We start from the raw sequence: 24,010 nt of genomic DNA, 5'->3' as shown, positions 1-24,010 counted from the left end.
AGGTTAAGTTCATTAGAAATAAAACCTTGAATACCTGAAATATTAAAGACATCTCCCTGGTTTTGAGCTGTGGCTTCCTTTTTGGTGCTCTTTATCTCCATCCCATCCATTGTTACTGATTTACATTTGATGGGAGAAATGTTTAAAAGTGCTGAGATTACTTCTTTTTTTGGAGTGCACTCTCTATATGTCCTGAATATTTTTTCCATTCTTGCACGTGCATGTGGTAGTGAACCGTATTTTCTGGGGTCATTGCCAGGGAACTTCAATTTTACTTCATTCAAAGCTGACTGAGTCCTCACATTTCCTCTTTCTGCTTCTTTTGTATTTTTTTTTTCTTTTTACATACTTTGCTGCCCTGTCAAAATCACCATGTGTTCTTTTAAGAATATATTCAATAACATACAAGGTGTATATTTTTGATGACCAGTGTTGAAGAATAAAGATGAAAAGATGAAACACTCTTAATATGCTGACCTAGATTTACCATATTGTAAGGTAAAAAAAATCTTCCTTTAATTGGCCCGTTTTGTGAACATGACAAGGAAAGTTATGCATATGTGTTTGATCAGCATGAGTGTATAATGTGTCCATATATTTTTGTCATTATAGTACAAAGAAAAAGAGTTAATGACACAAAAACACAAAAGAAGCCATCAGCAGAGCATGGAGTGTCCAATTAGTTCCAGAGCAGAAAAAGAGAGAAAGAGAGAGAGAGCTAGAGAGAGGGAGAGAGACAGAGAGCAAGAGAGAGAGAGAGAGAGAGAGAGAGAGAGGTCTATGTGGGCATTATTAGTGGCAGGCTCTGACTGCCTGTTCCCTGTTATCTGGCTGCAGCTAGTGAGAGAAGACATGTAATGCTGGTCATGCACAGTTCACTTTCAAACACAGACACCCTCACTGCAGACCTACAACATTTTCTGTTACTAAATCTAGTCTAGTGTGGCACCCATTAACTCGGAAAGAAGTCAGATTAAAACACACACACACACACACGCACACGCACACGCACGCACACACACACACACACACACTGCATTCTCAGGCAGCTACTTGCATTGCAGTGTTGGGCAGATATGTGTGTGAAATATTACACTATTGCCTTTATAATTTAATCCAAGCATGCAGCCCCACACTGCCCCCTACTGGTTACTGGTGCACTGGGAGGAAACACTTCAATTATAAGAAAGAATGGGATTAATTAATTCGATTGATTACAGAGGGTCTTAGTCATAAAAGGTCAGACACGTGCAGCTCCTATAGAGGTCGCACAACCTAATACCATTAGGTTTACCATATGGGAGTGTGATGCCTTAAAGCTATGCATATGCTGAAGTGTTGCTGTAAACCCCACTGCTGCTGTTGTGTACACAAAAGGCTGACGCGTGTCAACCCCCCTCCCTCCCTCCATCCACACACACACATACACACACATACACTGCATACGAGCCTTATTCCATCACCTCATCAGCAGGCAATGACAATAGGGCACGTGTTTCTTCACACCTTCCGCACACAAATGGTTACACAGACGGAGATACTGAAAGGTTAAGGGGTTGTACCGTTCAACAAGAGGGTAACATTACCAAACTTTGAATTGAAACACATTATGTTAATATACTGATATACTGAGATACTGATAGACTAACATGATACTTCTGCATTTCTGTTCAAACCCCAAACACGGTCTATAGTGGATGCAGAGGTACCCCTAAATATCGTTTACATCTGATCAAATAATGCAGACCATCTAGGGAATAAGTTTTAAATCTCTCCTTCCTTTTATTCTACATTCAAAAGTACCAAAGAAAGTGACCATATGGTTGGAGTTTGCAGAAGTGTGACTTCTCACCTCTGCACCGTGGCGCATGGAGACACTTGGGGACGCGTGAAAGCGCAATTTGGCACCGGCTGCCAGGGCCCTGATAAATAGGAAGTTCCTGCCTTTAGTCTCACATCCTCTGAGGACTTTACGCAGGACTGACCACTACAAGGAACCATGGAGACTTCCACTAACAACAATGGATTAACTTCTGTTTTTACTGGAGACAACGTTACTCAGCACTCACCCGGCTGTTTGTGGAGACCGTGGACTGGAATAGAGAACAAAACCGGCGCACATAAGGTGAGTTTAGACGACTTGAACGTTTTTGGATTTAAACCTGCATTGTTTAATGGATAACAAGCCTAACGATGTCGCTTTGTTTTAACTTTCAGGCTCATTCCATTCACGGAGACCTTTCTGCCGCAAAGCCCCCCAAAATTCATCAGGTCATTCACCCAGTGAAGTAAGTAGAGTTTTTTCAATTATATAATCTATTATTCTTATGTAGGTATTTTTTTTGGAAACATGTCTAATCATATTTGTTCTTTTCTTAAAGGTTGTACTGGCCAAAATCCAGATGTTTCGATTATCTGTACCAGGATGCAGAAATGCTCCTGCGCAACTATCCGGTCCAAGCGACCATCTGCTTTTATGAAGACTCCAGCAGCGATGAAGACAGCGAAGACGAAGAGGAGGAGATGGAAAAGGAGCTGAACTAAATGTGGCTCCCTGAAGCCTATGAAGAATGACTGCATCCTGTGATACCATATTTATCTTAACTTATTGCTGTAAATATATGTAAATAGACCCTTTTGCATTTCTATACCAAACAAGAATGTAAATGCTTAAATTATTCCTTTAACGTTTCTACCTCTTTTGTAATTTGTCGAGAATTGCAATAAAATGCATTAAATGAACGTCATTGTCTGGGGCTTTTATTATATGAATTATCTATTTGAATCAGGATTGTTTAATTTGGTGAGGTAAGGGAATTACTCTTCTCCTAGGGGAAAATTACTAATGAAAGTCTGTGAACAGAGACATCAGGTTTAGTTGAGGTATGTCCATCCATCATTCGTCAACCGCTTATACTGCATACAGGGTCGCGGGGGGCTGGAGCCAATCCCAGCTGACATTGGGCGACAGGTCGCCACTCCAGCGCAGGGCCACACATAGACAAACAACTACTCACACTCACATCCACACCTAAGGACAAACTTCTTGCTGTGAGGCGACAGTGCTAACCACTGCACCACCGCCGCCCTTTACTTGAAGTATGTGCATAACGTAAAACAGTGTTTTTAATCTGTTTAATCTATTAATTAAAACAATCTAATATTTCTCGGCACTATCATACACCTATGGATTTAGTTACGTTACACATTAGAAGTTGTAGCAGATTAAGGTTTAGGCTAAACTAAATTAAACAGCCGGACACATCTGCCTGCTTGTGGCTGAACAGCTCTTTTCCCATGGATAAGTGTGCAAAGTGGTAAACGCGCCATTTCCTGCGCAGTGACGCCTGAAGTGCGGAAACTGCGTGACAGGTGGAAGGTGTCAGCCCTGTCCAAAGAGCATAAAGATCTGCGCTGAGATAGTCAAAGGGGGGGACGTGTGTAGGCCTCCAATGAAACTAGCAGTTTGGACAAAAAAAAAAAAGATTATTTTGTGTAGCTAGTTGAGAGGTTTTCTTTAATTATTTTACTTCACACAAGATTTAAGCCATATTATAAAAAGTGTTGTTTTTCCACTCACAGGATAGGGCATAAATAAATAAATGGATGAATGGTTCAATAATAACACATGAAATATTGACTGAATGTATATTTCAGTTAAAATGTTTGACACACTTTCGCATAACCATACAACAAAAACAAACTTACTACAATTTAAAAACAAAAACACAGCAGTATCAGGGCTGAATCAACACGTTATGGATTCCAAAGATATTGCCCTTTGTACCTCCTGCTTGCTGTGCCCATGTACACAATTACCTTCAAATACAAATTCAGTGCACACAGCAGACTACACACGTCATCTCATCCAGAGATCCAGTCAACCACCGGCACTACATGTGTGTTCAATAGTGTTTGGTAATGTATGTGGAAAATGTATGGTGTAGGACAAAATCATCTAAAACATGTTATATGTTCTTAAAACTGATTGAGAGCCTGTCTACAAGACAGATCCCCAACATGCGATGATGTTGCAGGACTTCATATTTTAGTTGATACTGTGCTGTAGTTATGTATATTTAAACAAATTGGAGAACACATTTGCAGTAAATTAAATTGCTACAAACCAAATGACACTAAGTAAACCTGGGGCTAGGGCTGAATTACTAGCCTGTTATTCCGCTTTACTTTAATTAGGCTATCATTATATTTACAATACTTTAATGCAATAATAAATTGACTTTATCAAATTATTTGCATGCAAAAGTGAAGTAGTTTTATTATTTTCTAATTAAACAGTAGCAGCAGATCTTGAGATCAGAGTTTGCTGGTAGATGTAGTAGATTCTTGAATACAGATGTATTTTAAACCACACACACAAAAATCTATGACCTGTTTAAGGTTTCTGGTAGCAGCTGATTGCCTTATTCCAAAGGTTCTGTTAACTGCAGAGGAGGCATGTTGTTTGAATATGATGTGCACGGCTGATAGAACTTCAAAAACTGCCTTCATCTATTAAACTGCATACCAAGACTTGTCAGCTAATATACAGTTTTCGCCCAGTAACGGCATACTATCATACTGTGCAGGCTTCTGTTTCTTGCAAATTATTCATCTAAACATACACAATTTGCCTTTCTGACGCAGTGACTTGAACTCTTCAACCTTCCGAGCCTTTCCGTGGGAACCCTTGGTATCATCTTTAGGTGTTTCTCAGGGTGCAAAGTTCACACACCTTATTGATGTGGAACACGGTGGCCTGTGACTGCACCAGGGGTGCTGCGCTGCCACCGAGCAAGTGACCTCCACTGGGAAGACTGCATCCTAACTGAAAGCAAGACCTTTATAAGCAAATCGATTGTTCGTTCACTTTTTATTTTTAACACTCACATTGACACAAAGACTTCAGTTAGCTAATACATTTAGCCGACTGTAGAGGTGTAAAGCAACAAAAAAGGTTGTTTTGTTTGCTGCTTTCCAGAGCAAGTGATCAAAAGTGTGACTACTGAGCATCAAAATAATATTAAAGGCATATGCAGACTAGATATTAGGACTTAAGATGAAGTGATAAATCATCTTCAACCCTGGCCTGGTCAAGATTTTCCCATGGTTGGGTGTCAGAACTGGCATCACTTACTTGGGTGTGAAATTTGACTGATGCCCTGTCTGATGAACTTATAACCCTCTCAGCACAAACTTTAGGTCAACTGTAGAAGATATTTCCTTGTTGGTTTATCTACATATACATACATAAGTTTGTGTTAAGAGGAAGTAACAGATGCACTGGGAGATCATTGAAAATTACACAAATGTACAGTTTCAGGCACAGTATGCGTTAGTGAATGAGTGTGAAGTGTTGATAGTGAAATACACATGGTACATGCAATAAAATTTGCAAACATGCAACATTTTAAAATAAACTTGCCGTCCTATCCCAACATAACTTTGTAAACTTTTCACAGTTTCAACTTTTCAGACCCATGCCACCCTTTCCCAGGAGCTGGTACGAATTTGGGCGCGAGGAATAAACACCCATAAGGGGCTGAATGATGTTCAGTCCCGTGCTTGACCTCTGTGGTCACGTGCCATGCACCATCTCTTTGCCTCTAAATAGTCTCACACAAGCCTGTAATATTAAGTAATAGCCAGTTTTTAATATAAATACAAAGACATGGATATACATTTTTTCCCAAGTGCAGTCTGTTTACTTTCAATCTACCTTCCTGGATCATAATAACATCCTTTAAATGTTACTTTCTAAGCTTGGTACTACTCCAAATTGAGTATTCATTATTATACAATCATTTTGTCACTAGAGATGTTACTTTTTGTGATTTGTAATTTTGGATGAAAGTTTATTTAGAGAGTGTGACTGCCGACTGATGCCCCTATGAACTTTGGCTGAGCTTGTGGTGTGATCACAGACACCAAATGAGGTGACGAAGTGTGACTCAGCCGAATGTGCCGCCTTCCCACAGTCACACCTCTGCTTGTGCTGGGAACACAGGGACTGTTGTCAGAGTTGCACCAAGTTAGACCAGTTTTTTGTTTTTGAGGATAGTTTATTTATAGCTGGTTAGACACCTTGTTATGTTTTCAAAGGTAGCTTAGTTCAGCTGCAAGCCAAAAGGGGGCACTGTGCTTTTCTTAATGTACAAGTTTGTGTTGGTTGGAGACAGGAAGTGCTATGTGTGGAGCAGAGAAATAGGACAATCATATCCCTTTTTTTCTTTGGTGTTGATACAGCATGTAACTGCTGGTAATGAGTAAGTACTGCTTTTCTCCATGTTTAACTTTAATGGTGTTTGCTATGGATGTTAAGGATGGTTTTTAAGAGATTGACATTTCAGTGCCAGTCAAAGTATCTGTGGCATAGTATATTAAATATATTGCCATAATGTACCTGGGAAGCCAGGTCGCTGTAGAAAAACCAGCCTGTTTGGTGGGGTGTGTGCACCTAATTGTCACCATTCAGTTATGCAATTTCAACATTCAACTGGCATATCCTGACAGGGCCAGTAGCCACTTCAGGTGTTCCCTTTGATGGATTAGCTGAGAGTTATTTGGAGCTACACAGCACAGTGAGTGCATTTGACACTTTGACAGATGGGGCAAGATAGCCAAAATTTATGTCAGCTGGGAAATCCAGTGATGTAACTGTGTTGTGCTTCCACCAGGGGGCTGTGTTGCACTTGTACAGTAAGTAGACAATTCAAACTCTACATATATTAAATATCAGAGGATTTTGGGAGGTTCAGCATTTGACTTTTTCAATGAAAATAAATACAGATGCAGAATATTAGCTTACACAAATGTTTTTGTTTCAAAATGCATGTTAAATTACAGTAAACCACGTTGATCAGAGGCAAATTGTTGTGCTTCAAAATGCTTTACAATATTGTCCATTGCTCTGTAGTGCAGTAGAAACGATATTTATAGAGAAGTTAATTCAAATAAATTTAATTGTATTTAAACACAAATTGATCCCTTATTAGGGTTTGATTCTGTCAGTGAGAAATACTGGATTGATGTATATTGTGCTGCTCAGATAAAATTTCTGGCTGTACCTACAGGGTTTAACTGCCTTTCAAAGTACTTATGTAGTACTTTAAAGTAAAAATGTATCAAAACTCTATATCTTTTAAAACAGAACATATTTATATAGTTATTCTATATTCATGTACTTTATAATGATTTTGCATTTTATTATATTACTTATTTATGTTAAAATTTTTTTTTAATGCAAATAGTTTTTCTTCTTTCTCATAATGTCATTCACATATTTTGTAAAAGTAAGTGGCCTACAAATTCTTTCATAACACTGTAGGCTACATCATTCACGCACCCTGAGAATGTAATGTACAAAACAGCAGTGCAACAACAAGACGAAGCAGCAGTTTTGCAGTAGTGAGCCAGAGGACATGAAGCATAAAACGGTCAGTCGCATGAAACTCCTTAATTTCTCTTCTGAGCGAGAGAAACCACAAAGTTGCTCTGGTTCCTGTCAGCACATAAACATTCTAACTCACGCCGCTGTTACAAGAAATATAGCTGTTGTGCTTTTCTGCACCTTGTTATCGCACCCACCACTTAAATAGTTAGTTTCGTCCCCTCTCTCTGAGATGTGTGCAGTGGAGATAATTACAATTTCAGCAACGTTTGCCAGGTGATTACCTCATAATCCCCTATTTCATTTGATAAGTCACGCATTGATTTAACTCAGAGTTGGACCTAATGGAGTATCTTTTCCACCGCCACAGTGATTTGTATGCTGGGGCGAAAGGACAACGGTGGATTGGAGGCAGAAAAACAGCCGCTCGCCATTCCTGGTCGCTGGTGAAAGATGAGCAACGAGAAGGCAAGTTTAATCACAACAACCTGAATGCGAACAGTAAATCACTGCGATGGTTGATACTGTAATGTGTGGCGGTGGAAGAGTCCTTCTCACATAAAAGCTCCCTGTTTCTTTTTTTATATTCTCTCTTCTTGCAGGCAGGGAGGGGGATGGAGTGATGAAGCGGGTGGAAGAGAGATAAGGAGAGTGAAGGGAAGAGAGACCTGCTTGGTATTCACCTGTCTCTCTGGATCAATAAAGGTAATTTGGGCTGATTCCTCCCTGTAGGCCTCTTAGCAGACAGACGGGGAGAGGGGTCAGCCACTGCTGAGCTGAGGGGAGCTGGAATAACTTAGAAACACACTCTGCAAATGACTGCCCCTGTTTGAGAATCTCTCATTCAGCTATTCCTCTGCCCTCACAAGAGCTACAGTGTGATGGAGAGTCTTCACACAAATGTGCCTGGAGGTAAAAAAAAAAAAGGGTATACAGCCCTATTACATGTTTAGACATACAGTAAATACCCATGTCTGGAAGAAATGTCGAATTTAGATATGGTTCCTGCCTTTAAACTTTCTGGCCATTGCACAATTTTTCTAGAATTTAGAAGAAAAAAAAACAAAACAGAAAAGGACCTAGCTTTATCCCACCTGTAACCCTAAACTGAAAAATGAGAGGTAAACCAAAAGTTTTGTTATGCTATCGGTTTTCACATTTCAGACTTTGTTGCTTTTTGAAAAAGCTATGATGGCTACCAAACAGTTCAAAAAGGGGTTACGATACCCACGAACAAGATGGTTTTGGAGGTTGGAGCTAGGCGTTTAGATTCACAGGTCAGGCCTCATAAATTACCATGGAAACAGGGGTGTCAGGTTGAATGAGGAATCACTCATGCAATACACATACATTCAATAACCCTTATGCAAGATCTTGGCGTAAAAGGATGTGATTTGCCTTTTGACCCTTTAGGATTTGATGAAAACTCATTTGGTCCCAGTCTGCTGCAGTAACAATTCATCATAAACCTTCTGATGATTGTAGTTTTTCTTGCAGGCCCCACCCCCCCTTTTGTTTTTTCACATTCCCGATTCTAACCTCTGCCTTTCAGTCTGTAGGGCTGCAGCAGGTCTCATCAGTTGGTTATAGGCATGAAGGATGCCGTCCGTCATGTGAGGTCACTAGTCTGAGAGGAATGTTCCATGTCAGGGGTGAAAGGGGTGTTCCAACCCACAAAGACTGACCCCACCTCCGGCAAATCAGTGCTGCATGTCCTGCTTATGTATTGTGTTTCATTGAAGTGCACACCGCACCTGCATGTATACTCACATACTGTGTTTTCTCTTTCACTTAGATTCATGTGCAAGCTGAGTGTTGTGACCCTGTGTTACCAAGCACACTCATATGCTCAAACATGCTCTCTTTTCTTCCACTCTGCCTTTTTATCAAAAAAGTTGTAAAGTTGACTGCAGACAGGGCAGCAAGGTTTTTATTGTATGTTGATTCTAGAACAGAGGTAAACTAGGATATTGATACAGGCTATGGCAGAGCAGGTCCCTTTGAGTTTTCATGCACTTCATTGAGGTGAAGACCAATGTTTTGTTCCTAGTAAAACAAACACTACATTTGGTCCTACAGTCTGGAAAACTGTGTCCACAGAGACGCAGTGTGATCCAGGCCGTCCTTTTATGTAAGGCATCAGACACAAAAGTGAAAGGAAGGGTCATGCAGGAAAATGCTGAAAACAAAACAAAACAAAAGCTAATGATTCCGTTGACATTCAGAAAACTTTTCTGATGTTACATTATAAAAATGGTCTGAAGTCTGTGACTGTGTATGAAACAATGCCTGAAGAAATGACAGGGAGAAATGGGTTCTGGAAGCTATTGGTTGCTGACAGTGCTGACATTGATAATGACGATAATTTGATAAAAACATATTAGATGTATTTTTAGGCAATGTGAGTGTAAGGGCAGAAAATTGTTTTCTTCTTACACTTATAATCTTTTATGCAAGTACTTATAAGAGTGCTTTTTTCTCCTTTTATTATGTCTTATATATTGTTTTAAATCTTTAACCTGTTCCCCTCTTTATTCTTGTTCTTGTTATTCCAGTCTGTCCAAATGTGTGGGGTTTAGGTCAGGGATGTGGGGTTGTTGATTGTTTTCCTCACTAGCTGTTCTTCTCCTTCCTTGACTGGGACCAGTCAAGGATCTTTTGTTCCCCAAAACATAGATGCTTAGACTGTGTAAATGATCATGCAGCCCTTTGCTCTGTGCCAGACGTTAGTGACTGTCTTAGGAGATTTTGTTGTAGTACTTCTCTGTTTATTCTCTTTTGTTAAATAAATTCTTCAAAGACAACGGTTTGTTGTAACTCAATTATCTGCCTAACCTCTGACCAGGAATATAATTTCCACGACAGTGAGCTAGTTTGTAAAGTTAGTCAGGTTTTTAGTTCATAGCTGGCTTCATTCAAAAACATAGTCCAAATTCACAAAGTTCAGTTTTGTTAACATTATGAAGCATGCAGTAATTTATAAATTAAATTAGCTTGCAGAAGGGCCATGTAAGACATATTTTAGGATTTTTTAAAAATGAAATTTAAAAATTCACTTTTAGGACCATTTTATGAGGGATGAATATGTTGTGCTTTCACATACATGTCTTTGACAGAAACCTAACTCTGCAATAAGAATCCCGCTGAAACATCAAGTGTCTGGCAGAAATTTGATTAACAGTCTACTTTTGCTTTCCACATCCTACTGTCAAACTTCAATTATCTTTCAATATCATTAATTGTTTCTTGACGAAGCACATATTGATAGTCCAACATGTGCGGAACAGTTTGAGGCAGACTAAGCTGACAAGTCATTTCCATTCTAGTACCCTGACCTAATCACCATATCTTATTATCATTCACATGAAAACACTAATTACAAAGGCAGGGTGAACCTGATTTATGCTAATGGGAACGTGAATATGGGACGGATGCATTAATCTAGAGTATAGGACCCTGCGCTGGTGTTAACTGTGATTAGCATGTGATTACCATAGCATGGGTTATATCTACTGGAAGCCCTGCTTCTGATGGGCTTGTGAAAATCTCTCTACTCACTGGCACGGAATGAGACTGTGACTCTTCACAGCATGAGGAAATAATGCTAATAATACAAAATGAACAATTTTGATTGTTTTCCTCTAAACAGAAATGTCTAATTAGCAACAAGTCAATTTTATCACTTTCTGTTTTAAAATGAGTGTAGCAGCTAAAATATGAGGGTGGTTCAGAGTATTAGAGAAGAAAAAAACAAGAGTTACAGTACTAGAGAAATATTTTTAAAGGTTTAGCTCACCCTAATTAGAATAACAGAAAAACATGAGGATTTTCTTTGGCCAGTTTTTGAGATATCTGTTTCTCCCTCCACCAATATTGGAGCTGAATGGAAGCTCGTAGAGGACGAGGCTCAACAGTAGTAATCAGTATTTTTCATGAGGACTATTTATTTTTGGTATAAAGTAGTTCCAATGAAAACTCTTCTAGAAATCTTACACACAAATATCTCAAAACCTCGTCATTAAAAGGCAAGTTGTGTCCTCAAACAGCAAGACACTGTCATTTTTAGAAAACATTGCTCAAACAAGAATAAATAGTGCATGTGTTGGGGACTATTTTCAGCCATGGACTAATACATTGCTGCTTTAGTGAACATCCATGGCAGCGGGATTGCGTTTGTGGGATTGACTCAAAAACTACAGAGCCTAAAGATCTATGGCAGAGGAATACATTAGTTCAGGCGTCTGGTACATAAAGAATACTTGTTGCCCAATTCATTGTTGGTTTTGGTCTTTTCATGGTATTTGTTGACATTCTGAAAATATATAGTATATCACCAGACTTGACAAGTAGCACATAACTGAGGTGATTGGCTGCCTTTAAAACCAGACATAAAGCCACACTAGGACAGCAAGCAACAATTTTCATCTCTTCACTGCATATGATATACTGTTCATATCATATATTATATACTGTATTAAAAGTGAGCCCAAGTGTTTTCCAGAAAACAGACATGCTGTTGTGTTGAACACGGCACTTCCTTATGCAGAGTGCAGGTGTCACCCAGTGGCACCATCTGTTCCTCTGGCCGGACCACCTCCGTGCAGCTTCCATTGGACAGGAGGATGCATTTGATTTGGGAGACACGAGGGCACAAAGAGAGGGGGCCCATCCTTCTATCCCTGCTTTGATCCCTCCATTGAGAGGACCCAGGCGTGGCCCCCCCACCCCCACCCTCCGGCTTGTGCCTGCCTGGATGGCTGCTCTGACGGCTGAGTCTGGGGGCTAGCGAGCCCGAAGCTTTGCGCATGGCACTCCAGCAGAATGGGCCTATTGACGAGGCAACAGATTGGCTTTGAGTGTACCTGATGGTTATCCCCCACTTCCCCCGGCTGGTCCCCCTTCTCTCACTTTCAACCGACCAAAGACCAATCCCTGCATCTCCATGTTTCTAATCAAATTGCCAGTGTGTAGTGGATTTAAGAGAGTGGCAGAAGCCATTGTTGGGTAATCTGTATCAAAAAGGAGAGGTGATGTTGAGTACGGCCCTTTTCTTAGTCAGGATTAGGGTTGGTTTTTCTCTGTTAGCCCTCTTTGGGTAATGCGTTTGGCTTTAGTAGCAGCCTGGCAGAGATAGAACAACTCTGTGACAGGTACTAAACCAGCCAGGAGGTTGAATGAAAGTGCGTGTGTGTGCGTTTGTGAGAGAGAAGTTTGTATGAGGGTGGATTCATCATTAGCCGAGCAGAGGGTCATCTGGCTTTAATAGGTGTACTCAGGTGTTGGTTCTGATGTCTGCAGCAATGGTGTTGTTTGCTGTTGGGAATCAGATCCTGGCTCTCCCCTTCCCCCTCTGCCCTCCCTCTGCCCTGCTCCGGTCCCTCTGCAACCCAGCTAATACCAGGCTCATTACACTGCTATCGATCGGCCCTCGCTTCACACCAAAGGGCAAAGAAGTCCTCTCTTCCCTTTCTCTCTTTTGTCATTCTTTTCCCCTCTTATACCTTTTTATAATCTGCTCTCTTTTCTCTGTGCCCTTTCTTGTCCACCGACATCCTACATACTGCTATTTCCTTTCTGGCAATTATGTTTCTTTCCAAAGAGATGAACATTTTGAGAAACCAAGAGTGGATGGGTGAAAGCCACAATACAGTCACCACTTGATGATTATGAGGGAATATCTGCAGCAAAATAACTAGAAATGCACTTTTTGCTATGTTATAGGCTTTGTTTTGTTGTTTACAGCTAGAGGAAGATGATTTTAGACAGAGACTGATCTAAGAAGAATACTCAAGGACTCTCACCATATCCCCAACCGTCACTCAGCCCCCTCACCTTCTGTCCAACACCCTTCATACACCAAGCCGTCATGCTTCTTTCTCTCATTTTTCCCCTTTATCCTGCAAGAGATTTGGTGTCTTGTAAAATAACACCCAATTTATTATCCAAATCTCTGTAGAAGTATGCAGCCTTGTGTGGGCTGAAGTGTAAACACTGTGAGGTGGTTTGAATGAAAGACAGGTCTTAAATTTCAGCACTTTTCTGTAGTGTGCAGGGATCGCATCAGACAGCAGATTTGCTTGCATGCACACAGATGTATATGCATTGCTTTTACACACACACTATGTGTAAAAGGCAGAATTAAGGGAAATCTAGTTTGTCATTAGCAATGTTTTTTCGGGGTCATTGTTTATGGGGTTCTAGCAAGTAGCAAGATATTTTCAAACTATGTCCTTAAGCTGCTGGGTTTTCACTTTAGATGAGATGACTCCTGCAACAAGTAAAGGTTAAAAAATGTGGATGTTGTAACATAATTCTACAATGTCCTAATTCAGTTTATTTTGAATTCAGTTTAACAATAATAACTTTTTTGTACCTTGATACTGATACTGATATTTTGGGAATGAATAATAGTGTTCCAAAATCTGCAAACGTTGCAGGTAGAACAGTCAGATTAGTTCAGAAAAACAATCATTACAGTATCACAGCCTTAAACATGGGAAAACATTTAAGCTGTATTACAGTGTCCTCATGACAAAAATTCCAAATAATTTCTATATATTGATATACTATCCATCTGTAATGCTATTTCATTTGTTTTACAAAATGTAGATAAAAAGCTAAAGAATGTCACCCTGGAACCACAAGTGAAGTTACTGTGACAGATGCTTTTCATTTATTTAACAAAATAATATATTTCCATGATAAATACTACATTAAATAATTACTTTTTTTTTTTTGCCAATTACCGACTAGCTTTGTTGAATAAAAATCTCATTTCAGTTTTTAAAGGTGTGCTAAAGTGCAACACGCAACAAAGACCTTCCTTTTCTGGTGACAGAATTTATTTGCATTTCTTCAGCTACAGTAACTCAGCAAGGGGTTGTCTGTCCTCTGACCTCACAAGCTGCATTGCCTGTTGAACCATAATTGCTTGCATACCATATTACAGCCTACTTCTTGACTTTGCGTTTGCATCCTCTGGCACCCTTGCTGCATATATCCTTTAGTGACTTCACCCGTTTGTACAGTGTGGTTTTATAATAGAGGACTGTTCAGTGCAGCATTATGGAGGTGATGCTGGGTCTCCTGTTGTTACCCAGGTTAGCTACCTCTGACCCCCCGCTACCTCTACGTCTTTGTTTCACGGCTGACAGAAGGAGTGCCAGAGCTCCTCTAGCTCGGGTGATTTATGACCAACAGCTGCTCTTGCAGCCCATGACCCACACAGCTGGGTGTCAGATGTGGTCTCCCTGTAAGCAGAAACTTATCTGGCAACCCAACATCAGTCGAAGGCTGGACAGGGAGGGGTAGGGGTAAAGAGGAGACCTAGTGGGAGAAAGATGGAGTGGCAAGATGGATTGTAGAGGGAAAAAAAACAAGGAATGAGAGGAAGCAGATGAGAGCACAAGTTAGCAAGACAGGTTAAATAGAGCTAAAGAAAAATTAAGATTAAACTGCACAGATAAAGCTTGAAAGGTGTCCTGAAAAAAGTGCGACATGTGGTTCATGACAATTGATTTGAATGCACCAGCTAAGCTCTGCATTGATTTCTGCTGGTGTGGAGAAAGCAAAATGTTTGTATTATTTCATAAGCCAATTAGCTGCAAGGAGACTCCTCTCCCTGTGAGCCTATTGACCCACAGTCTGTGGCTTCAGCTTTATTGTCTGGGGGACGCTGTATAAAAGATCAATAACAGGCGAGTGATTGGATTATGGACTAATCAATGCATTGTACTAATATATCACGAGTGATTACAGAACACTGGCTAATAGGAGGCCTTAGAGAGCTGTAATGACATCACACTCTTGCGGGCGGTCAGGAGAAAAGTGTGTCTTAAATGAAGTGTCGTGTGGATGAAATTATGCATGTGTGCAGGTGCTTTTCACATATGTACATATCACTGGGTGTTTATGTGTGTGTGTATGAGTGCGGGGGGTAGTGTGGGGGTAGATGATGGGTTGATTTTCTTGATTCTTCAAACAGCCGAAGAATAGTACTACCAGATGGTGCGTGATAGCTTGCTTAGAAGAGGCCATCATCAGATTCCTGCTGTAACATAGTGACAGGGCTCCATTGTGATTGGGTTCACTGCAACAACATATGTGGAAACTGCAAGAATAATGGCTGTGAAAAATAACACTGTTCATAACTTCAGCAATCTTATTTCTTAATGGTGTTTTTATGTATGTGCCATATTGTCAAAATAAATCAAATTAGGGATGTGTGATAAATGCGGCTATTAGGAGATTGTTTTTTGTGAGATGAATATAGAAACAATTTCCTCTCAATATTTGTAGAGGAAAATTGCCTCCAGATGTTTCACAACACCAACAATTCAGATGATTGTTTATGATTATCAAGTTTTCTAGAGAGAGCTAGCAACATCAACTACTCTCAATAGTGTTTCTTTTTCTTATGTGCCATGAATCAACTTAGTCATAGTTTCTGTCATTTCAAACTGTGGATATTTCTTTTTTGAAAACAATTTTGCCGCTGTCCTGTGAAAACCACGTATCTCCAAAACATCAATTTTCATTAGCTAAGAAGAAAGCTTTGTTTTCAGCTTGGCAACACAGTTTTTTTTAGCCAATCCAGTTTGTTTTTTTAATTGTTTATCTTGGAATAAAAAATAGGACAGTTTTTCATAACCTATAAAGCAACACTTGATCTGTCAATTTTTCTTTGGAGAGTGACAATTACATTTGTTTTGTTATCCCCAAATATGTGACCACAATTTGAGAGTTCATGAAGGAAGAAGCAAGAAACAGCCAGCTTGTGAAGTTGTCCATTGTCTGCTCGACTGAGAGGAGAAACGTGACTGGCAGGCTAATCTTGTTAGACACTTACCACAAGAATGCCAGAAAGTAATGCTGTTATGATAATGATGAACCTTTTCACAACTAATTATCTGTGTTTATCAACACGTGTCAGGCCATTTAAGTTAATTGAGTGAGTGATGGCCACCAACCTCATCACTGCCTTTCATTATTTCTTTGATTTGCCAAGTGTTTAAAAGCTCAAGTCTCAGTGATATCAATAGCGTGATATACATGCAGTCAGTTACCACATACTGATGATGTGTAAGGAAGTACACCTTGCTTTTCTCCAGTTCTTCATCTACCATTTTCCCCCCTAAAGACACGCCCAAGTCAAATGGGATGTGGTTTAACACCGTAATTCCTTTCTAAGGTGTCTTTGTTTGGTTTCTTCTTAGCTGCTTTGTCCTGTGTCTCTTGCTCAAATACAAGGCGAGCGACATCATCTGGTCCTGGAGACTTGCACAGGGGAGCTTTAGTAAAGTTCCTGTTTGCTCAAGAGTTTAGGAGGCTTTTATGTGACAAATTGTAAAAGCTATTACAGGATATAATGAGAAGAGACTTTAAATGGTGGATGTAAGCTATATGTTGTTTTTTTCAAGAGGTTCAAGTAAAACTTGGCGGAAAATAAGAGTTGCTCACATTGCACCATTGGCTCTTTTATTTATTCTTTTTTTTATTATTTAGTTTATTTAGGGGAATCAAATGTGATTGATTTATTATACATGTTGATGTATTTTAAATATTGCATTTAGAATAATAATAATATTATTATAATAGTAATAATACCTTATTAGTATTGTAATACCAAACTTTTTTATTTAAAAATTTTGTAAAATGGTAGCTATTTCTTTGATGAAATGGCTTTCCTCTATGTGACATCAGATGTATAAGTTATCTGTATCTATATGTTAAACCCCGTCTTCTTTCACATGACATGCACAGCCAGGAGCTTTGATGCCTGTTTCTCACCACTGTCAGTTTCCTGGCTGTTTAAGTGTCCGTTTAAAAGCTGCTCCGTCCCAGAGGGCTTGTCTTTTACCCGTCAGCCCTGTCGAAAGCACTAATCACCGCACAAAGCTGAGGGAGCGCGCCATGCGCTTGTTAGCCCTCGTCCCAATCTTCTTTCCCCCTTTGACATCCGCACGGGCACTTAATTCCCCCCTATTATGTTCTTATGTTTCTATAGCCTCCTAATGAGACAAGAAAGGGGAGTATCAGGTTGTGTCCATTGATGCGACGGGCCCGGCGTGTGTTGAATGCGTGTGAATGCATGTGCCGATGCTCTGAGCCATCTGCCCATCACAGGAACATGGCGTGTAATAACGGAATCATGACCGTGGAGATCAGGGCCCCGGCAGGGAGCCTTGTATTCATGGAGCTTTAAAGGCAGCCATCCAACACTGCTCAGACACGCCCAGCTCGTACCCCCCTCACCACTTCTTTATGTGCACCCCAAACCCCCACGTACCCCCCGAATCCATCCTTCCAGCAGCATGGGCCTCAGACTCCATGTTGCCAGGGGTGACGTAGCCACCAGGGTCAGAGGTGCTTGTTGGAGGTAAGGTTCAGACTGCGGGCCCATCTGATAGGACCATCTGGACGAGTGACCTGACATAATTAGTTATTAATTCTTCTGGGGGGGGGCCTGGGGATGGGGTTACACACAGCTAATGCTCGTACTCATACTGCTGCTGTTAGCACCAGGCCACAGATGTAACTTTTGTTCTGTACTGTTAGAGAGAAATTATAAGCGTAAAAATCCAACACCCAGCTACTCCTAAAATTTGCTTTAAACATAAAATGCGCCATCAGCCAACTTGCTTGCTGAGGGATCTCGCATTCCTGTTTCAGTTAAGTAGTTCGCAGACGTAACACTGTCATTGTAGCACATAAATGGCCCAACTTTAACAACATGACATCACAGTGAGATAGTTAAATGCAGCTAAAATCGTGTTTACTGCGGAAGATGGCTCAGTCCACAATAGACAGCAGGGTTTGGTTTCAGTTTCTCACAGTTAGAGAAAATCATTCTTTCCAGTAAGCAGTTCAAAGATTAAACAATCACAGAGGAAATATTCCTCAGCTGCAGAATCGGATGAGGGAGAGCAGAATGCAATTTATATTTTGCAATATTTTTAGTAAGGGCTGCTTTGATCTGCTTTTGTTTGAATGCACACTGTAAAAACTCTTTCTGTACATTCTCTCTTGCCGTCATTGTTGCCAACTACAGGAAGCCAAAAGCTGGAAGATGAGGCCCTTTTTGAAGCAGTTGTCAAGAGGCTTTTTGGAACATTGGGAAATATGCAAGTGAAGATAAGTGAAGTTGATAAGGTAAGGTGGATACAAAGCAAATTACAACTGAACACAAATCTCTTAACCCATTTAAAAAACAACTGAACAGATTGGTGATAATATTGGCTAATAACATAAGATTATTTTAGATTTTTCCTTTTAATGAGAAAAGCAAAACTGGTACTGAAATAATCAGATCATTTGGATTATTGGTGTTTTGCAGAGGTAATTATCACCAGCATGTTTACATTAGCTTGGATATGATAATTTCAATGCTTTGCTTCAAAATTCCGTCTGGTGTTCAGCATTTTGTGAGGAGTGTGTAATATGACTATCAAGGACTATAGTGGTACAGTGTCAGCACTGGCCCCTCCCGTTGCTCTGCTCTGCTCTGCTCCGCTGCTGCTGCTGCTGCTGCTGCTGCTGCTGTTGTTGCTGCTGCTGCAGGGGAATCTCCTCATTGGCATGCAGGCGGTGACTTGGAGCTGTGGAGCACCGGCACCCTCTCTCTAGGGACTTGCTCCTCGCTCTTTCCTTTCTCCTTCTTTCTCCTTGTCTGTCTCCTGCACTCTCCCTCTTGCCCCCCTCACGCAGCTGTCACAATATCTGCTTGTACGAGTGCTAGAGGGATCGTAGGGGTAGAAGAGGCTCGACTGATGTGCCACTTTAGAAGCAGAAGATTTCAAATAGAACGGCTGAAAGGCCTCTCATGAGAGGTGCTGAATCAATCTTAAGATTTGTGGACGATCTGTAGTACGCAGGTAGTGTGGTTGTCAATGCACAAGGGGATTATTCTTGCAGCTCCACAGGAAATCATTTAATAAAGACATATTTCCAAAGGACTTATTGTGCTTATATATCTCCCTAACGAAATTACTAAAAACAACATAAATTGTGTGACATGCAAAATAACAGTATCAGAATTCACTCTGGTCTGATCTTGGCAGGTTGCTGAGGTGTTTACAGTAAAAGGGACTGAGATGCAAACAAACAAACACAACTCCTTGGCATGAGTTGAAGAGCGTGTCGCAGAGATGCTGGAACGAACAATGGCAGATGAGAGGAGGGACGGAGAGAGCGAGGGAGAGAGAGGAGACATGGATCCTGTGTGGCTCTGTGGATTTGGCAGGAGTGAAAGCAGTGAGAAGAGCGCTGATACCAACCAGGCTCAAGCTGTGGGCAAATCAAGCATGAAATCAGGAACAAAGGGATTCACAGGATTTGAGGGCATTAGATTCACACTGTCTGAGCTGTGTGTGTGTGTGTGTGTGTGAGAGAGAGAGAGAGAGAGAGAGACAGGGGATCAGGATGTTGCACTTGTAGTCTTTCTTTAATAGCCTTATTGCTGAGGGATTAGTGAGTTTTAAATTAAGGTGGTTTTGTTACGGTTTTGTAAAAATAATCATGCTTTAGGAATGATTTTGAAAAAACAATCTAAAACAAAACAGAATTCCTATTAAAGGGAGTAACATCCCAACAAAATTAATTAGAAATTACTGTAATTCTAGTTTCGAGTTTGTGGGCTTCGTGGTTTTAATACTTCCAGGAATAGCGGATGTCCTGGGAACCCCCAGATGCTGCAGATTCATCTAGTCCAATCCTTTTACTAACATTTAAAGTCAGTCATCATACTTAAGGGAGATAACCATCTATCTTTTGCTGAAACATCCACTGTAGGAAAAATGTGGGGCCACCAGTTGTTTTATATTTTTGAGAATAATGGAACAATGGAGTTGGCGACTTTAAACTTTCAGTTCATTAGATAACAGAAAATAGGTAATGAATTGTCTGAATACTTAAAGGGACAAAATACAGTTTGACTACAAGATTATAAACCCTGACATTATTGTATACCACTTAAAAAAATGTTTGTAATGTTACTTAAGTCCAGTGAACAATGATCATATAATGAGTCATAGACTTACTATTGTCTAAAACCCATCGGTGAACAACACTAGGTGACGTGTTCTTTCAATAAAATGAACCTGGGCACAGTAGGTAATTATAGGTACTCGCTAGCACACCAAATCTGAAGCTGAAAATAGTCCTCAACAAATGTGCTATTATGCTGGTTTGAGGAACATTCTAAAGATTATAAAGTACATGAATTACTTTTTTAAAAAAGGTTTATGCAGATTTACATTTTGTAGGAACGAATGGGCTTGGACCTTAATGCCACGGACAGACTTAGGATGTCAGAAAGTATTGAGAGACGGACTGACGCATTGTTGGTTTTTGGTATTTTCATGGGAATTGTTAAAAGAACAATATATAATTTTGCCATCTGGATCCTTCAAGTATAAACCTTTTAATCAATGTTATATTCCAGCTGAAGAAATTCTGAAAAGAAAGAACAGAGATTAGAGAAAGAGTAAAGAGATTATGTTATCATTTTTGAAAGTGCAGTACTAATTTTCAAACTGTTTGAAATTGGCAGCATATTTTCCAAGCAGCATTCCCAACTGAGGTGCTGTGACACAAAGAGCAACCCTATTTCCTCTCCACTTTGCAGAATGACTTCAGTCTCCCGGCTCAGCCAATCAGATCGACCGGATGACCTCAATATCCTGGTCCACCCGATCAGAACATCTAAATGTGCTCTGGTGTGATGAGGTCTGCCATGGAGGTGTCACTAAATGCCCTGGTTGAATGATTTTCCCAGGTCCTGTGCTGTTTTGCCAATGGCTGACTCATTTGCAGGTGACTCACCGGCAGAAGTGCGTGATTTTATTGGCTGCATGGGAAATGTTTTGATGTAACAGTAGAATGTTTGCGTGGTTTCCCACTCTGCAGCTGAGGCAAGATATCTAGATGCTGCAATATCTACACTTTAAAAAGAAAAAGATGTCAGGGAAAGAGAGGAATTTAGCAATTACAAAATTCACACTCCAAGAGGTCATAAAATACACACGAACACAAAACATGTTGAAACATTTTCCTCTGCGCTTGTCCAAAGCTGCTTCATTCAGATTATTCTTCACTAAGCGCCAGGTTGAATTATGGAGGCACTACTGGGGGAACACTTTAATTGATGTATGAATATGCAATTGTGCCTCAATCCTGGGCCTGAAATCAATCAAGTAGACATTCAGAGGCTATTCTGAGCCGTGCCACCTGCACCTCATATTCTGTGGTTGTTTGTGAGGTTAGAATCCATTTCTCCTTAACTGCAGTTCTGAAACCCTGTGGCTCCATATTTTACCTCAACGTCGAGCCAACCACACGGCGCCATCTTTATCTCCTCTAACTGCTAATGCCGTATGGTGTAAACAAAGCTGATTCACTCGTGCTTTTTTATTTGCAGTAGCATAGTAGTTAAATTAACTGCAAATGTTTTCATTTTGTAGCACTGTGGTTCATTATGAGGGGTTCCTTCCTTAGAGTAAGGAAATAATTAACATAACACATCTGTTCTTGCAATGACATCATATGATCCTTTGTTTTATTGCTGATTGATTTTATTCTGGTCCTAACATCTGTTATTCTCCTGTAACTTCTTAAATCACTCCTAAAAATTTTAAAGATGACTTGCTTGTAGTTTGAGAAAGGTCTTTCTTGTTAATGTGTTAACTCTGCAAACTCCCTGATTTTAGACAGTGATGGAAAGTAACTAAGTATTGTACATGAATAAAGTTGTGAAGTACTTTAATTGCCATTCCACGATACTTTTAACAACAGCTTTTACTTAAATACATCTCAGTATTTTTACTCAACCATATATGTCTGACAGCTATAGTTACTACATTTTTTACAACATGGCAACCCAAATTATATGTATATATAATTTGAGAATTATTTATTAATCATTGATAAAACCATCAATTACCATGCCTTTGTAAAGGGTACCTTAGCAGAGAGTGATACAAATTTTGCATACAAAATATATCAATTTATAAAATATGGTTATTTATTATAGATTAAACAAACCAACACTATATAAAGTAGATTTAATTAGCTCCATCTTGACCAGCTACTGCACTGAAACACAGTCTACAATTTCATCAATTGAGTAGTTTTACTTTTGACACTTAAAGTACTATATATTTTACTGATGATACTTTCAAGTCAAAAATGGACATGTTAATATATTTATAAAATACAAAGTGAGTGAACAGAATATTTGATGTGACCACTCTTTGCCTTCAAAAAACATAAATTCTTCTAGGTACACTTGCACAAACTCAGGGATTTTGTAGACAAATCATTAGGTTATGATTAAACAATTATGCCAAACAGGTGCTAATGATCACCAATTCAATATGAAGACCGAAACACAATCAATAACTGAAACAGAAACAGCTGTGCAGGAGGAATACAACACAGCCACACTCAGCTAAAAAAGGTGAGGCTGCTGAAGACAGCTTACTGTTGAAAGTCATACAGACTTAACACAAGCACACAAAGTAGTTATACAGCATCAGCAGGGTCTCTCCAGGCAAAAGTTAAAGGCAGACAGGGGTTTCCAGATTTGCTGTCCAAGCTCTTTTGAAGAATCACAAAGATACGGGCAGCGCTGAGGACTGTAGACGCAGTGGTCGACAGCAGATGAAAGATACATCATGCTTACTTCCCTTTGCACTTGGAAGATATCCAGCTGTGCCATCAGCTCAGAACTACAGAAAAGGTGGGACCCTGGTACACCCATCTACTGTCCAGAGAAGTGTCATCAGAAGTGGCCTTGAAGGAAGACTTGCGACCAAAAAGCCATGCCTCTGACATGGAAACAAGGCAAGCAACTCAACTATGCATAGAAACACAGTAACTGGGGTGCAGAGAAATGGCAGCAGGTGCTCTGGACTGATGTGTCAAAATTTGAAATATTTGGCTGTTGCAGAAGGCAGTTTGTTTGCCAAAGGACTGGAGACAGTGAAGCATGGTGGAGGTTCCTTGCAAACAGGAGTTGGAGATTTGGTCATTATTGATGGTCTACTCAATGCTTAGAAGTACAAGCAGATACTTATTTATCAATGATTCAATACCATCAAGGAGGCATCTGATTGGCCCCAAATGTATTCTGCAGCATGACAATGACCCCAAACATAACGGTGAAAGTCATTAAGAACTATCTTCAGCGTGAAGAAGAACAAGGAGTCCTACAAGTGGTGGGATGGTCCCCACAGAGCCCTGACCTCAACATCACAGAACCTGTCTGGGATGACATGAAGCAACTGAGACTGCCTAAATCCAAAAAACGACTATGTGCAAGTGTACCCAAAAAAATCTACACTGTTTTGAAGGCCAAGGGTGGTCACACCAAATATTGATTTGGATTAGATTTTTCTTCTGTTCACTCACTTTGTATTTTGTTAATAGATAATTATAATCTCGTTTTTTTCCACACCTGCTTAAAACCTTTGCACAATACTGTACTTTTACTTAAAACCCTTGCCAAACAAGTTCACACAATACTGATTAAGCCTATCACCCCAGGTAAATCTCTATGTATTCGCTGTATACCAGAGTTTTTAAATTAATAAGCACGTGTCGACAGGTAGTAGTTGTGTAATT

General features: G+C 40.0%; 1 protein-coding gene and 1 long non-coding RNA gene across 2 annotated transcripts; both read left to right on the top strand.

The window, feature by feature from the left end:
* The first annotated feature begins 1,828 nt into the window (after positions 1-1,828).
* ripply2 (ripply transcriptional repressor 2) lies at positions 1,829-2,711 on the top strand. The gene is made up of 3 exons (XM_038727796.1): positions 1,829-2,125; positions 2,218-2,288; positions 2,382-2,711. Exons 1-3 carry the CDS (start codon positions 2,000-2,002, stop codon positions 2,542-2,544), a joined length of 360 nt encoding a protein of 119 aa, XP_038583724.1. The 5' UTR covers positions 1,829-1,999; the 3' UTR covers positions 2,545-2,711.
* A 5,284-nt stretch (positions 2,712-7,995) lies between these two features.
* On the top strand, positions 7,996-22,151 carry LOC119908991. The gene is made up of 3 exons (XR_005445360.1): positions 7,996-8,095; positions 18,441-18,541; positions 19,450-22,151. It is a non-coding gene; the product is annotated as an uncharacterized LOC119908991 (long non-coding RNA).
* Positions 22,152-24,010: the final 1,859 nt, after the last annotated feature.

The sequence above is a fragment of the Micropterus salmoides genome, unplaced genomic scaffold (assembly GCF_014851395.1).
Source record: "Micropterus salmoides isolate LMB-PRFRI ecotype aquatic unplaced genomic scaffold, ASM1485139v1 Ms_hic_scaffold_18, whole genome shotgun sequence".
Taxonomy (NCBI): Eukaryota; Metazoa; Chordata; class Actinopteri; order Centrarchiformes; family Centrarchidae; genus Micropterus; species Micropterus salmoides.
The sequence above is the reverse complement of the archived record's forward strand: the minus strand, read 5'-3'. Positions and strand labels throughout refer to the sequence as shown.

Bases quoted from the DNA above. Each gene is read 5' to 3' on its own strand.
- ripply2 (XM_038727796.1), top strand. From the start codon at position 2,000: ATGGAGACTTCCACTAACAACAATGGATTAACTTCTGTTTTTACTGGA. The intron at 2,126-2,217 runs GTGAGTTTAGAC...TTTAACTTTCAG, and splicing joins ACAAAACCGGCGCACATAAG to GCTCATTCCATTCACGGAGA. The intron at 2,289-2,381 runs GTAAGTAGAGTT...CTTTTCTTAAAG, and splicing joins CAGGTCATTCACCCAGTGAA to GTTGTACTGGCCAAAATCCA.